Here is a 13810-nt window from a genome sequence, read left to right on the forward strand (position 1 = left end):
CAACCTCAGCTCCACGTCCCCCAAATCGACCATCTTTCTGGATGAATAGAGCAAAGGTCGTATCACCATTCATCTGTGCCCGCTGTCTGCGAGCACTCCAGCCAAACTTCCTCGCCGCCGTCCCACAGCGTCGGTTGTTATCGAATTCGCCACATCGCGCCCAGTCCTCGAGTCCTGCAGCCGAACCAGAGCCTCCGAAGCCCAATGATGCCAACAAAGATGGAGAGAAGAAAGGATCTGAAGAGAAGGGTGCGATGACACGTCGCCTGGAAGAGCTCACAGAGGAAGGACTTGTCAGCGGCGGGCGGCGAGCTCAAAAAGCCGCCACCGAGGAAGCCGGGTTCTCGGAAGAGCTGAAGAAGGAGTTGGAAGAGCGGATTGCGAATTCCAACTTCCGCAGCGAATATGCCAGTCAAATTGGTTACGCAAACTTGCCATCGAGCGCTGGAAAAGGTTCGCGGGACATTGCTGGAGCACAGGCATGGACGGGAGAAGAGAGCGTAGCGGACGCGTCGTTGCGGATGCTCAACGACTCGATAAAGCCCATGCGAGGAGCCAGACCGCGGCCACCGCCCATCCGGCTGCCTACAAAGGTCGACACGGGCAGAAAAAGCGCGTCAGAGCCCGGCGCGGGGGTCAGACTGGCCAACGCGCGGGACAAGACTAGCATATACGCCGAGCTCAAAGAAAGCAGCATGACGCAAGAAGAAAAGGAAAAGCTGCGACGAGAGATGAAGGAGCGGTTCCAGCCGGCCGGCCGCACCGGGCCCATGTCCATCCGCGCGCTCGAGAGCATGGCCAACGAGCGCATCGAGGACGCCATTGCGCGCGGCCAGTTCCGCAACATCCCCCGCGGCAAGACCATCGAACGGGACTACAACGCCAGCAACCCCTTCCTCGACACCACCGAGTACTTTATGAACAAGATTATCCAGAAGCAGGAGATTGTGCCTCCGTGGATCGAGAAGCAGCAGGAGCTTGTCGCCGATGCGACGCGCTTCCGCGCCCGTCTGCGCAATGACTGGAAGAGGCACGCTGCGCGCATGATTGCGGCGCAGGGTGGCTCGTTGGAAGTGCAGATTCGCCGCGCTCGGGCGTATGCCGAGGCGGAGAAGGCGTTTAACCCGCAAAAGACCAAGACGGAAACGCTGAGCGCTGTGGACGAGGCGGGCCACATGAGCCAGATTACGCTGGCCGGCGAGCTCAAGGCAGCGCCGTCTTCTGACACCGACGAACGCACCGAGCAAATCACCATCACAACTTCGACGCCTACCGCCGTTGCCGAGGGAGAAGAAAAAGTGACTGTCGTGGAAACCAGCAGTGCAGCCTCGTCGACCCCTCCCCAGTCAACGCCCACACCCCCCAAAATCGCACCCGCCGACCACCCCTTCCGCGACCCGGCCTGGGAAGCAACTGAGCACTCGTTCCTCGCCCTCTCCGTGGCCAAACTAAACGACCTGACGCGCTCCTACAACCTCATGGCGCCCGACCTGGCCAAGAAGCCATACTTCAACCTCGACCGGGAATTGCGCGCCGCCTTTGCCGACGTCGCGCCGCTGCTTGCCGAAGAGATACACGTGCGGGCGACGATGCCGAAGGCGAGGAGTAATGCTGATGGTGGTAGTGGCGGGGAAGGAGAGGCTGAGGGGTTCATGGAGAGGCTGGCTGGTAGGAAGGCTAGAGTTAGTGTGGACCGGAGGCCGACGTATGGGTTTAAGGAATGGTGGCGGGATTTGTTTGGTAAGTGAGTGATGGGACATGGGAGGGTAAGCCCACTTCCTGGCGAACAACAGGAAATGTTTCTGGCTGTCGTCTTTCTCTCTCGCGTTGTATTCACCTGGCGTTGTCATTGTCCTTTGGGGGAGAGTGCCGTTTCCTTTGATCATTTCTTTCTTCAGCTATTACTTTTTTGTCAATTATTCACATCCCTTTTATTCTGTCTTTTTATTGCTCGCCTCTCTTTGTTCAAGTATTCAAGGTATTAGAGACACCACCATGGAAATATCAAGCTCGATATACACTTCCCTTTTCTGTTTCTCTTTTCCTTCTTCTCTTCCCCCTTCCCTTTACTCCGCTTGATCCCAATCCCAGTTCCACAGTCTCAAGTCACAGTTGGAAGTACAGCACTAAAATTCAAACTAAAACGCTCTCTTCCTATCACCCCTTCATGTCTGTCTGCCGCTACAGCGCAGGCAGACAGACAATCGACAAATCCAGACAAGCTCAACCTCTTTGAAAACCCTGGTCTCTCTTGTGGAACCGAGACCCCATGACTGTGACTATCCAGTTGAAGATTTCAATTCGGCATTTCGTTCCCTCTTGCATGGAGTTTGGCGTCTTTGCGCTCTGATACATCACAACGGCAGGTGCGATTAGAAAGGGAGTTCAACAAGCTATTTTTCACTAAGAAAGAACGAGGGTCTACAGCCTCGGTGACTCCGTCTGCCGCACCGCCGCCCGCTTGTACATCTCGCGCTCAAACGCCTGCGCCAAAGCCTGCGCCTTCGCATCGCCCTCAGGCACGAGCTGGCCGGCAAACATGCCGCAAAGGCCGGCCTTGCGGTCAATCCACCAAGTCAGATTGGGCAAGCCGCCCCAACTCAGCGAGTGCGCGCGGCGCCAGCCAGGGACGTCGTTGACGTTGAGCAAGCCGCCGAGCCCCCAGTCGCGGTCCGTCCCCTTGGGCAGCCCGCCCATGGCGTTGTTGATGTAGTCGGAGCTGTTGAGCAGCGCGTTCAGGCCGGCCTTGGACGGCGCGCTGAGGTTCGGAATGAACATGGCGTCGACGCTGCCCGGTTGCAGGAGCTTCCCGTCGTTGCGGAGCAGGCTCTGCAGCACGCGGATATATTCGGGAGCGCAACCGAACAGGCCCTGCCCAGCCATGGCTTCAGTCGCGCCCACGAAGGGCATCTTGCGGCGGGAGCCCTTGAGCTTGCCGCTGTTGGCGTCGCGCTGGGTCATATCGGCCATGCGTGCCGCCATGTCTGGCCGCGTAGACAGGTCGAACGTCATGTCTTTGATGCCCAGCGGCCCGAAGATGTGCTGCTGCATGTACGCCTCGAGCGGCGTGTTGCCGTTGACGCGCTCGACCATTTTACCTGCCCAGTCGATGCCGGGCCCGTACATCCACCCGCTGCCCGGCTCGAACACCAGCGGGGTGTAGAATCGCGAGGCGATGGTGCCGCCGGGGCTGGGCTTCTCGCCCCGCGATGCGCGCCATGCTTGGAGCAGAGGGTGCATCGTGTTCGTAGCATAGTCCGGATGAGTGCGTCAGAAGATGGCTAGGAAGTATGTCAGCTAGTGTTGTGGTAGCCCCGCCTGCCTGGGGACGTGAGTGGTCTGAATGCTCACCGCAACGTCATGGGCGTTGTGTGCTTCTTGTACTGGGGCTTCCCATCATCGTCCAAGCCCGTGATAATATCCACGTCTTTGAATTCAGGGAGCACGTCGTACACGGGAGCATCCAGCGACAGTTGGCCTCTCTCAACGCACTGTAGCGCAGCAATGGTGCCTAGCAGCTTGGTGCAAGATGCTATCCACATGATGGCGTCCTTTTTGAGCGGGCTTTGATCTTCGCCCTCGCGCACAGAGCGCTTCCCGAATACATTCTCATAGCGAAAGCTTCCTGTCGTTGTCGTCAGTACCTGCATGTGAGCATGTGGCAGGGTTGTGCTGGTCTCGCACCGTCAGCGTTGGACGCGATGACCACAGCGCCCGGGATGACGCCCGAAGCGCATGCCTTCTCAAGAGTTTCCTCAAGGGACACCATGATGTTTGAAAGATGTAGAATTGGGTGTTTGGTTCAGAAGTGTAGGTCGTTCGGTGGGCCAGCTGGCGCCATTGTATCGTCTCTTTTTCCCCGCAGGACCCCGTACTGCATTCCGAGGCTGCAGGGGTCCGAGGGTCTTCGCCTGCTAACCACCCCGCAAAGGTGTCGAATCTGCCTCCCAGGCACCAGCGTCCTTCATGGGGCGACTGGTGGGAGGTTTCCTCTCCTTTTACGTATTCGGGTTCTGCGTCGTACCACTCAGTCGGTCGGTCGCGGTGCAAACTGTCGTTGATGAACCTTGATCCCCGATCGAGTCAAACTCAACCTAAGCTTCCTCGGCGCGCGGCCCGCCCCGCAGGTGTAAATCTTTACTTCAGAACCCCAAGTTGCAACTGTTTGTCGATCCGGAGACAGGAGCCACGAACCGCGACAGAGGCCAGATTGCCTTGATCCCTTATGTGTGATGCAGTCAGACAGAAAAACAAACGGTCAGATGCACCTGAGCCGGGCAGCGACAAGATCTGGTCATGAGTCAGCTCACCTTTTCCTTGCGCTGCTTCCGAATGCCAGAAATGATCGATCTGTCCTCAACGACGTCGAATCGGACACTTGAAGATGTTGTGGTACACCAAAGTATTGGCGCACGGAGTGGCTCATAAGCTCTGGTAGGCTTCCGTTAGGGAAAAAGTCACGTCGTCGACCGAGACAAGTTGAAGGGACGCGGAGCATCCAAGCGCCCGAAAGAGATGGGTAGAAACGACACGCCTTTGCTACAGACGGCGATTCTTTTTGCTCCGAAATTCTCCACGGCGCGACCCCATGACCAGTGACCGCATCTCCTCGTGTTGACCGTCATCGCATCTGGCAGTTGTTCATCCACTCTTGCTGCCAAAGTATTGAGGAGGCATTGTCACCTTCCCAAACAGCAGAAATCGACATGTCCTATCTCATGGTGGTCGAGGAAGCGGAAGTGAGCGACTGGACGATCGAAGAGGGAACGTTGTATCCGAATTTCCGGACACGAGTGTCGCTGTGATTGCTGAGTGTGATGGTTGAAAGATGGGGAGTCTGCGGATGTTGTTGATTCTGCTGCCGCTGTCTCAAGGAGGCATGCTGTGCTCTGCTTGCAAAGTCATTTTGCCTGAAGCTAGTGCGGGATGAGCGCAAAGATTCGCCGCGACACGGAGTCGATTCCGGAGGCGAGTTGAGGCACAAGAGAGACTTGATGCTCACCCGCACAACTGCAAAGTGGGATCAGGAGAATCCCACTCCTGCGAGTAGGGACGAAGTGACAGACAAAGACCTTCCAAAGTCGTTGGATAGGGGTATGGAGCATTCAACCGTCCACCTCGCCAACCCAACAGCGGTGTAGTTACTCCAATTTTTGGCAGCCAGTGTCGCATGGACCTCATTATCCCAGTGGCGGGACATTCAGGCGAGCTCCAGGAAATCAAGGTCGAGACCGAGACAAGAGCATCGACTTGACAGCCGTCACCCGCATTAGCGCACACTCCACCAGTGCTCTTTCTAGACGACGCCACGCTCTACCACTGAGTGCCCGGTTTAGGAGGTCTGCGAATCATTTCCCAATCGAACCGGCGATTTGTCGAAAAGAGCCGCAAACAGGTACAGCACTAAACACGCGGCAGTGTGATAGGACAAGCGCCAGTCGGCAGATTTCCAGAAGCAGCGGTGCGGCGGGCCGCAATACCATAGATGTGCTGGGCAAAAATCGAACAAATCCGCTCCAAAAGGCAGGCCGAGAGGCGGTCCTTCGGTAATAAGACTGAAACAGAAAATGAGATGCGTTGCTGTACACAGCCACCCCCGTCTGCTGACCGACGGTGCGCTCCGTGGGACAGAGAGCCTGCTCAACTCTTGGCAAAGCAGTGGGAAAACAGCGGAAGAAGGACGTGACGTGGATCCCGACTCCACTCTTTTTCTCTTGGTGGTTTCAATGCTTGCGCCGCCAAGGCCCGCCAAGAGCTTCCGCGCTGATCATACCTCATCTTTTCCACCAACCCTTTTGCTCGCCTCCTGGGATTGGGCGACGGTAGATATTCCATCTTGGCGTTGTGCTGTTTCGCCGCGTGCACAAACCTGCCTTGTGTAGACAAGAAAGCGAAGCTCTGCAAGAAACGGCACTGCCAAGACAACAGGTAGAGCGGTTGGAATTCAACACCAACATCACTTTGAGCCGCCGGACGGAAATCTGTATGCCCCGGAAGAATGCATCGAGCAAAAAACAAATGGATCAGCGCGTCAGGGGCACGATTCCATAGATCCCCAGCGTCCAACCTTGCACTCGCCAGGGTCCAGTGCGGAAGTGGTGCACCTATTCTTCTTTTTGCTCCGAAGACCGCGCGCTTTGTGAGGTTTCATTGCTGCTCCACCTTGGCACGTCCAAGTCATGGTCCTGCCATTATCACAGCCGACGCCTCGTTTTTGCCGATTTCCATGCTCTTTGGGGGGCAGCTGTCGTACTGGCGCACAAACCCAACCGGCACTTCGAGCCTCTGATCCGTCCACAGCATGGCGACCAAAAGTTTCAGATGCAGTTGACGCTCTTAGCGAAGTCGAGGGTGGTGGAGGACGAGCTCTTCGATTCTGAGTACTTAAGTCCTCAGGCTTCCAGTCGAAGAGTTGATCATCCAAGTCCTCCAACAGTCCATTCATTCATACTCCACTCTTTCAAGCACAACCAGAACTGATCTGTGATCGTTCCTTCCTTTCCAACATACCATCAGTCAACATGCTCGTCAAGGCCCTCCTTCCCCTCCTCGCCGTCACTGGCGCTGTCTCGGCTCGTGCCACTGGCAACCAGTCCGGTAGCTTGAAGAAGCTCACCCGTCGTGCTGACTTCCCCATCCCCGACTCGACCGGCGACGTCACCTTTGACGAGGCCTATGAGGTCGATGGCGAGTACGACGGCAAGCTCCAGACCTTTGGCCGTGGTGTTGAGTGCACCGGTCAGGAGGAGGGAGATGACTCGGACGCTGTCTTCATCATCAAGGATGGTGGCACCCTGAAGAACGCCATCATCGGCGCCGACCAGATCGAAGGTGTCCACTGCGAGGGCAGCTGTACCATTGAGAACGTCTGGTGGTCCGCTGTCTGCGAAGGTCAGTGTTGACTCCCAGATCATCAAGACCCACGTTTTTGAGCAAAGCTGACATGACAACACAGATGCTCTTTCCCTCAAGGGTGACGGCGATGCCACCATCACTGGCGGTGGTGCCACCGGTGCTGAGGACAAGGGTAAGTCTGAAGAAGAGCAGTCTTTCCGGCTGCCTTGAGTTTGAATCCAGCTAACTTGTTTCGTTACAGTCATTCAGCAGAACGGTGTTGGCGCCGTCTCCATCAACGACTTCACCGTCGTCGACTTCGGCAAGCTGTACCGCTCCTGCGGTAACTGCAAGGAGATGGGCGAGCGCACTGTCACCCTGACTGGTGTCACCGCCATCAACGGCAAGAAGCTTGTCGGCATCAACTCCAACTACGGCGACAGTAAGTTCCCCTGATTTCTGAGTGTCCCTCGTCTCTTGAGGTTCCTGGGTGCTCCTTGACCCCCAGGTGCTCCTTGACATATAGGCGCCGCACTCTTGTCATGTGTACTCATGCTGATGATTGCGATAGCCGCCACCATCACCGACACCTGCGCCACCGAGGTCAGCGACATTTGCACCGAGTACGAGGGCACCACCCCCGGCAACGAGCCCGAGGAGCTCTCCAGCGGCCCCTCGGACGCCTGCATCTACTCCGAGCTCCCCGCCTGCTAGATGCCCATCTCAGAACTATTCTGAGACGTGGATGCTGGAAATTCAGGAGCCATTGAGTCCGGTCCAGAAATGGATGGAGGACGAAAACCTTTAGGGTGTAACTTTCGGGCATGTTGAGCATACTTTATCTTCAATGTAGAAAATATATTTGGACTTGGCGGACTTTGTGAGCTCAAATTGAATCAGTGACGCAGTGAATTCCAGGACCGAGAGGCAATGATTGGCGGGAGTAGTTGTCAAGAAATACGAGTCGTGAGTGATGAAAACGAGGATGGATAGCAAAAGCCGTGAAACAAGAAGACGAGTTGGAGCTCATGGATGCTCCTTGTTGTCGTCCCATGTAGATGCTTGAATGCTCTCATCTGGCAAACTGGGCTGAAAGCTCCCTGTTAGTTGCGTGCTCAAGCACACCAACACAAACCGTCTGCGCAGCATTTAGTCACCTACCTTCCGATGAGTGTGCCATGACTTTGCTCACCAAGTCTTGGACCGGCGATCTATGAGATCGTCCCTTGAACTCGGCACGTACCGAATAAGCGACGCGTGGTCGAAGGGTCGGCTTCTGTTGGCTCCTTCAAGGGACCGGCATACCGAATTCGGGGTCCGCCAATCGCTGCATCTGACTCGCAGCATCAATGCGCTACAGAGAACATCGCCGTACCCTCTGGGATCATCTATCACCGACGAGATGAGGCCGAGTCGTAGGAAAATGGCCTCACGAGCTGTTTTCGTGATTCGGATTCAGCAGTCGGGCCTTTCGTTTCATGTTGAGCGCAGCAGGATGTGCCAAGCAGAGCCACAGGAAAAATTTTCGACGACGAGAGGGGAGACGATGAGCAGCGTCGAGATTTGAAGATGGCGATGGTGTTGATGGAGTTTGCACATGGTTCGGCAAAGCGAGGACGTTCGGATAAGCTGCCCTAGCGTGCACCACGCGAGCGGGCGGGCCGAAATCGGACGCGGGCCGCGCGCAGCTTAATCTGGAAGCCTCACGTCATTCCTTCCAACAACACGACTCCGCGCGCCTCCGCTGCCTTGGCTTGACATCTCCGAATAGTCATGCTTCGAGCGCCCATTCGAAGATTCTCATCCTCTGCGTTCAACATGTCGTCGGAACAGTTTCAGACGCTGGCAAAGTACACGGCTTGTGATGTACGTCTGTCATATGCTTGCCGCGACTCTTGCCTTGACCTTGTGTTTGTGCTGTTTGGATTGAAAGATGCGTGCATCGCGGGGCTGGACGTCGACTTCCAACACAGTTTGCTGGTGGCCAACAGACTAAGCTAAGACATTCCAGATCTCGGATGCCTTGCTGAAACTAAACGTGCCCGGCGCCGGCTTCCTCGCAGACATAGGTAAACGCAACTTTTGAAACCCTGCTTTCCTTTCAGACCCTTGAAGCAGCGAAATTTTTCCAGTCATTCACTGATGGGGTGGTGCAGCACCTCTCAAATCCAAGACTCCCGCGCGAGTCGTCGCCCCAGCCAGCACCGTCCTCTTCGCCCCCAAAACGTCCCCCTCCTTCCCCCAGCCTGTCGGCCCGAAACCTGACCCGGACCCCCCGTCCAGCGGCGATGGCAGCAAGATCAGCCCTGGCACCCCCTACGCCGATCTCATCAACCAGAACACCATTGCCGTCCTCTCGCAGCCCGAAGGCCAGGTTTGCGCCGTTGTTGGCGGCATCAATGCCGTCCGTATGGAGCAGCTGGGTGCCAAGGGCGTCGTGGTGTCCGGCAGGGTGAGAGATGTGGATGCTTTGAAGGGGTTGAAGATGCAGGTGTGGAGTCGGGGGACGAGTAGTGTTGGGGCAGGGGCTCAGGCGTCGGCGTTTGCGGTGGGTTATCCGCTGACGATTGGGCAGGTGGTTGTCAACTCTGTGAGTATATCGCAACCGCTCGTTCCGACTCTCGTTCCGCAATTTGCAAGCCGTTGGACTGTCGTTCCTGGCTAACACGATCAGGGCGACATTATCATGCTGGATGCCGACGAAAACAGTGTCGTTGCCATCCCCAAAGACAAAGTTGAAGAGGTCCTCAAGCTCCTGCCGAAGCTCACAGAAGCCGACGACAGGTGTATGGCTGATGTTCGCGCCGGCGGCTCGGTAAAGGAGGCTTTTGCAAAGCATCGCGGCAAATGAATTTAGACCCTTACTAAGCGTAGCGTCTCATTGTTGTTGGTATTTCATAGACTTAATGCTCGTGTTCAAGACGAGGTATCTTTACGGATTTGAGAATTCAGATCTATAGTGAGCTTTCAGAATTCAAATGTCCGCAGACGGATGGTGATGACGCACAAGGAGCATCCGATCGTGTAGCAGCACCCCGCTGTAGAGCTCTCATGACAACGAAGAGATGCTCAAAATTGATCTTGGATGGCTCACGAACGTCCTTTCGGCCTGACAAGTGAAAAGGAAATCAATTCCATTTTTGGGCAAAGCAAAAGAAGCCAGGAGCTAAATGAACCCATTGAACTCGCATCCCCGAGCAAGATTGATCATTCCACCAGAATTTTGAGAGGCAAATCTTTCGGTCGTCAGCATCCTGAATATCCCGCCGGCTTGTGCCGAAGCTACCCTCCACGCTCAAATCATCCTCAGTCGGTCGTCTTTGGTTGAATCGCCGTTTGTTCGTAAAATCGAAATAAGTGGCCGTATGATTAGGTGTCGCTTTTAGTGTCACTTTTGAAAGTCCCCAAAGAAGTTCCCAACCCAAGCCCCTGGCAATCCGAGTGGTCTTTTTTGTTCGGATGCCCTTCACGTTCCAGTCCCCTGTTTTGCTTGGGCGGCCTCTACTGCTCGTCTTCTTCGCCCATGGTCTCCTCCCAAACCCTCTCCAAGCCCGCCTCCCTGAAGCGCTCTTCCTGGTCATCAAGGACCTGTCCCAGGCCGCGGTGCATGCTCTCCAGAGGCTTGAGCGCCTTCCTGGCCAACGCCGCATTTTCTCCCACCAACTTCTGCAATTCCCTCTCCCTCTCCACAAGGCCAACGCAGTAGCGATGGCACTCAGCGAGCTCGTCCTGTTTGTCGAGAATGGACGTGCGTAGTGCCGTGGCGGCCTGGCGGAAAGCGTCTCTCTCTTTCCTCGTGTTGGTCAAGGCGTCGCCGAATTTGCGCATATTCGTGTCAACCTGGACCACGTGCAGCGATAGTCCTCTTTTTTCATCCTCCAATTGCGCGTTGCGGGCCTGGAGCTTATTGACTCGGGACTGGAGTAGAGTTACCTCGTTGTCCCTGTCCTTCAACTCTGGCGGGAGGATGTAGGACTGGAGACGAGATCTCTGGCGCTTTGACGGCGTGGATGTGCCAGTGGGAGAGGCCGAGCGTTTGGACGAGCCAGGTGACGAAGACGACCCGGCTTTTGGATAGTCCGTGAATGGAGTCGTGTTGTTGGAACCTCCGGATGACAAGCTCGGGTAGTTCGGGAAAGATTCCATATTGGTAGACGAGCTGGAAAACCCTGCGGTGAAAGGTGACTCCGAGAGTGGCGTGCGGCGTCGGAGCGGCACCAGAGCATATGCATCTGGGTCAACCTTCTCTTCCTCCGACCCAGCTGCCTGCTCTTTCTGTTGTTCTTTGGGTTTGCATTCCGGTTGCTCTTTATGTCGTTCTCCCGGCTGCTCTGTGGGCATCTTTTGCGCCGGCTCCTTTGGCTCCGGCTCCTCAGACGCCTGCTTCTTCGACTTCTCCTTCAGGTCTGCGTCTTCCGGCGTCTTTTCCTGCGGAGCATCAGTGCTAGGCTCAGCCGACGACTCAATCGAAGGATCAGCCGTCTCAGACGGCTCTGAAGTTGAGGCGCGACCATGTTCAACTTCTTCTTTCACGGCAGGCTCAGACTCCGGGATAGGCGCCTTCAGCGGTCCGCTGCCACAAAACCAGTATCGAGGTTTTCCCTTGCTCCTCGGAATCGACGCCAGTTTCTTTTTGATGTTGTAGGCAGGTCGGCCGCGGTTGCGACGACAGGTTGAAATGTTCCCGCCCCCGTTTGTGAAGTCCCAGGGCCAGAAGCGGCAACGATCGTGCTTTGGCAAGTCCGGAACCTTGGAAACAGCCCAGACAGCCTTGTCGTCGAGGTAACAAAAGCGTGGGACATGTTTGGCGAGGTCGTCTGCCTTGACACCTGCTGGCACTTCACCCATGAAAAGCTTCCACGTCGGGTGGCCAGCTCCTTTGTTCTTGGAAGCCTCAATCACTGCTGGGTTGGGGTCCCCATGTCCATCTCCAGGCTGCCAGACGGGGCGCTCTGTCTTCTGCTCTTTCTTCGGGGGCATCGAGAAGGTGAGTTGAGAAGTGAAGATGAGGCTCGAAGAGGTGAATGATGCTGGCAAAAGACTGTTGCTGTTAGCGGATTGCGCTCGTCTGACACAAGAGAGTGGTGGTGAAGAGTGGAGGTGGCTGATGGTGGAAGAAAGCTTACTGTAAGTATCTTGGTCTTCAGTGGGGCTGGTTGTTGAAGGATGAAGAGGGATGGTGGAGAGTTGGTGGGGGACGAGGATGTTGGAGGGGGTTTTATGGAGTGTTGGAGCACAAGACGGGAGGGGAGGAAGTAACAAGCGCGGTGCGGTGCCGCAGGGCGGTGCCCGCTGTCTTGAGGATGTGCACAACGGCATGAATGCTCCAGCGCCGCACAGGGTACTCGTCTCGATGAAGTGCTGGACGGTATGAATGTTCCGGTATCGCCGACAGGTGCTATAGGAGGTGCTGCGCGGCATGAATGCTTCCGGGCTGGCACAAGGTACTCAGCCCAGGAGCATTCATACTGCAGGGCACTTCGTCGAGATGTTACTGGATGCTCTAGCATGTTCATGGCGGCATGAATGCTCCGTGGCTGTCGTCATGTGTTTTTGGAAGTGCACAGCTGCATGAATGCTCCATGGCTGTCGCCATATGTTTTTAGAAGTGCAAGACGGTACGAATGCTCCGGGGCTGTCGCCAGGTGGTTTAGGAAGTGCTAGAAGGTATGTATGCTCCTGGGCTGGCACGAGTTGCCCGCCTTGAGAAAGTGCAGGACAATATGGATGCCTGGGGACTGGCACTGGACACCCGCCATGTAGAGGGAAACTTGACAGTACAAATGCTTCGGAGCTGTTCCAAGACAGGACTCCGAAGGGGAATCGGACGATAACAAAGGAGATTCATGTTCTTGACACCAGGAAGACCCAATGGGATGCTTCTTGAATTCATCGGAAGGTATATCGGAGTAAATCTGGGGGAGTAATAGGGCGAGTTCTTGGGAGTTTGAGCCATCTTCTGACCGCTAATGGGAGGCAGACTGGAGCAATCTGGAGCTCCGCACGAGCACGGCGTGTATGCTGCCACCAGGGCTCCAGACCTCTGACAATCTCATCTTTGGAAAGAAGACAATCCTCAGCGTCCTTGAAATTCCATCCAACTCTTGCCCAGCTCCTTCGATTACGGCCTTGGCTATGGTCCAACTCATCGTAAGCGAGCTGGCTTGTTGGAAGGTGGAGGCCCGCGCAAGAGCGAAGCGACCCCAGAAAATCCTGGAGTCCAGAATCCCTAAATGGCAACATTACGTTCCGGCGCACGGTAAAGATTTCGTAGTGCTTACGCCCGAGCGTTCCGGCGGCGATCATCCTACCTCTTCAGTGGAAGAGAAGACTTTGATATCGTTGACGTCATGACTAAACGCTGGCATATCTCTCTTTTCGAAACCGTTTGGGCATGGATATTTCAAAACGGTTGGAAACAGCTTACTTGCACCATGAGATTTGATGAGCAGAAATGGGCTCGTTGACATGTCGGGGATGAAGGGTGTGAATTTTCGATGTTGGTCCTCGAAAGCGCGTCGTGGGGCAGGAAGTAACAGAGAGCGGCACGAGTTGGCTTCGTAAACATGCCCACTCGTCCCAGCCAATCGAGTGCATCATATTCAAACCACTGAGAGATTGCGCATCTTCATCAGCTCCGCAAACTGAGCAAGGTGCAACTACGGCCACTTTGCGCCGATATCGTCGCCCAATCTGAGTGGAGTCGAATAAGCAGGGCCAAAGCCCTCGGGCAACGGAATAAGCGTCGAAACCCGCTATGCTGAGAGATGGAGTCAGGAAAACGAAATTTGGAAGTAGGACGGTGGTGCTGCCGCGTCTGTCTGTAAAATTCATGTTGTGGCCTGTTTGGGCCACGATCGATTCGTCTACGATGTCCGTCCTGGAATCAGCCAATCAGCGCCGAAGATTACTCATTAGTCAACCCAAGTGCCGTGGACCTCTCCTCCACACCACGCACGTCCATCCCGCCTCCGCA

General features: G+C 55.7%; 5 protein-coding genes across 5 annotated transcripts; 3 read left to right on the forward strand and 2 right to left on the reverse strand.

The window, feature by feature from the left end:
* Positions 1-41: 41 nt before the first annotated feature.
* On the forward strand, positions 42-1748 carry J3D65DRAFT_556691 (uncharacterized protein; the record flags this gene model as incomplete). Its single annotated transcript, XM_066797275.1, has 1 exon — positions 42-1748. The coding sequence occupies one exon, from the start codon at positions 42-44 to the stop codon at positions 1746-1748; it is 1707 nt and encodes a 568-aa protein (XP_066652821.1).
* A 673-nt stretch (positions 1749-2421) lies between these two features.
* J3D65DRAFT_646943 (beta-lactamase/transpeptidase-like protein) lies at positions 2422-3769 on the reverse strand (the record flags this gene model as incomplete). Its single annotated transcript, XM_066802306.1, has 3 exons — positions 2422-3190; positions 3352-3625; positions 3685-3769. The coding sequence occupies 3 exons, from the start codon at positions 3767-3769 to the stop codon at positions 2422-2424; spliced, it is 1128 nt and encodes a 375-aa protein (XP_066652822.1).
* A 2433-nt stretch (positions 3770-6202) lies between these two features.
* Positions 6203-7634, forward strand: J3D65DRAFT_456428 (family 3 polysaccharide lyase). Its single transcript, XM_066796389.1, has 4 exons — positions 6203-6891; positions 6956-7027; positions 7097-7276; positions 7406-7634. Exons 1-4 carry the CDS (start codon positions 6522-6524, stop codon positions 7546-7548), a joined length of 765 nt encoding a protein of 254 aa, XP_066652823.1. The 5' UTR covers positions 6203-6521; the 3' UTR covers positions 7549-7634.
* Positions 7635-8565: 931 nt separating this feature from the next.
* J3D65DRAFT_631328 (DlpA domain-containing protein) lies at positions 8566-9868 on the forward strand. Its single transcript, XM_066800906.1, has 4 exons — positions 8566-8700; positions 8846-8903; positions 8991-9424; positions 9509-9868. Exons 1-4 carry the CDS (start codon positions 8608-8610, stop codon positions 9683-9685), a joined length of 762 nt encoding a protein of 253 aa, XP_066652824.1. The 5' UTR covers positions 8566-8607; the 3' UTR covers positions 9686-9868.
* Positions 9869-10335: 467 nt separating this feature from the next.
* Positions 10336-12028, reverse strand: J3D65DRAFT_660220 (uncharacterized protein; the record flags this gene model as incomplete). The annotated part of the gene is made up of 2 exons (XM_066802568.1): positions 11961-12028; positions 10336-11875 (listed from the first exon to the last, which is right to left on the reverse strand). The coding sequence occupies exon 2, from the start codon at positions 11812-11814 to the stop codon at positions 10336-10338; it is 1479 nt and encodes a 492-aa protein (XP_066652825.1). The 5' UTR covers positions 11815-11875; positions 11961-12028.
* Between the last annotated feature and the right edge of the window lie 1782 nt (positions 12029-13810).

Source organism: Phyllosticta citribraziliensis (assembly GCF_038025025.1).
Source record: "Phyllosticta citribraziliensis strain CPC 17464 chromosome Unknown J3D65scaffold_9, whole genome shotgun sequence".
NCBI classification, from domain to species: Eukaryota; Fungi; Ascomycota; class Dothideomycetes; order Botryosphaeriales; family Phyllostictaceae; genus Phyllosticta; species Phyllosticta citribraziliensis.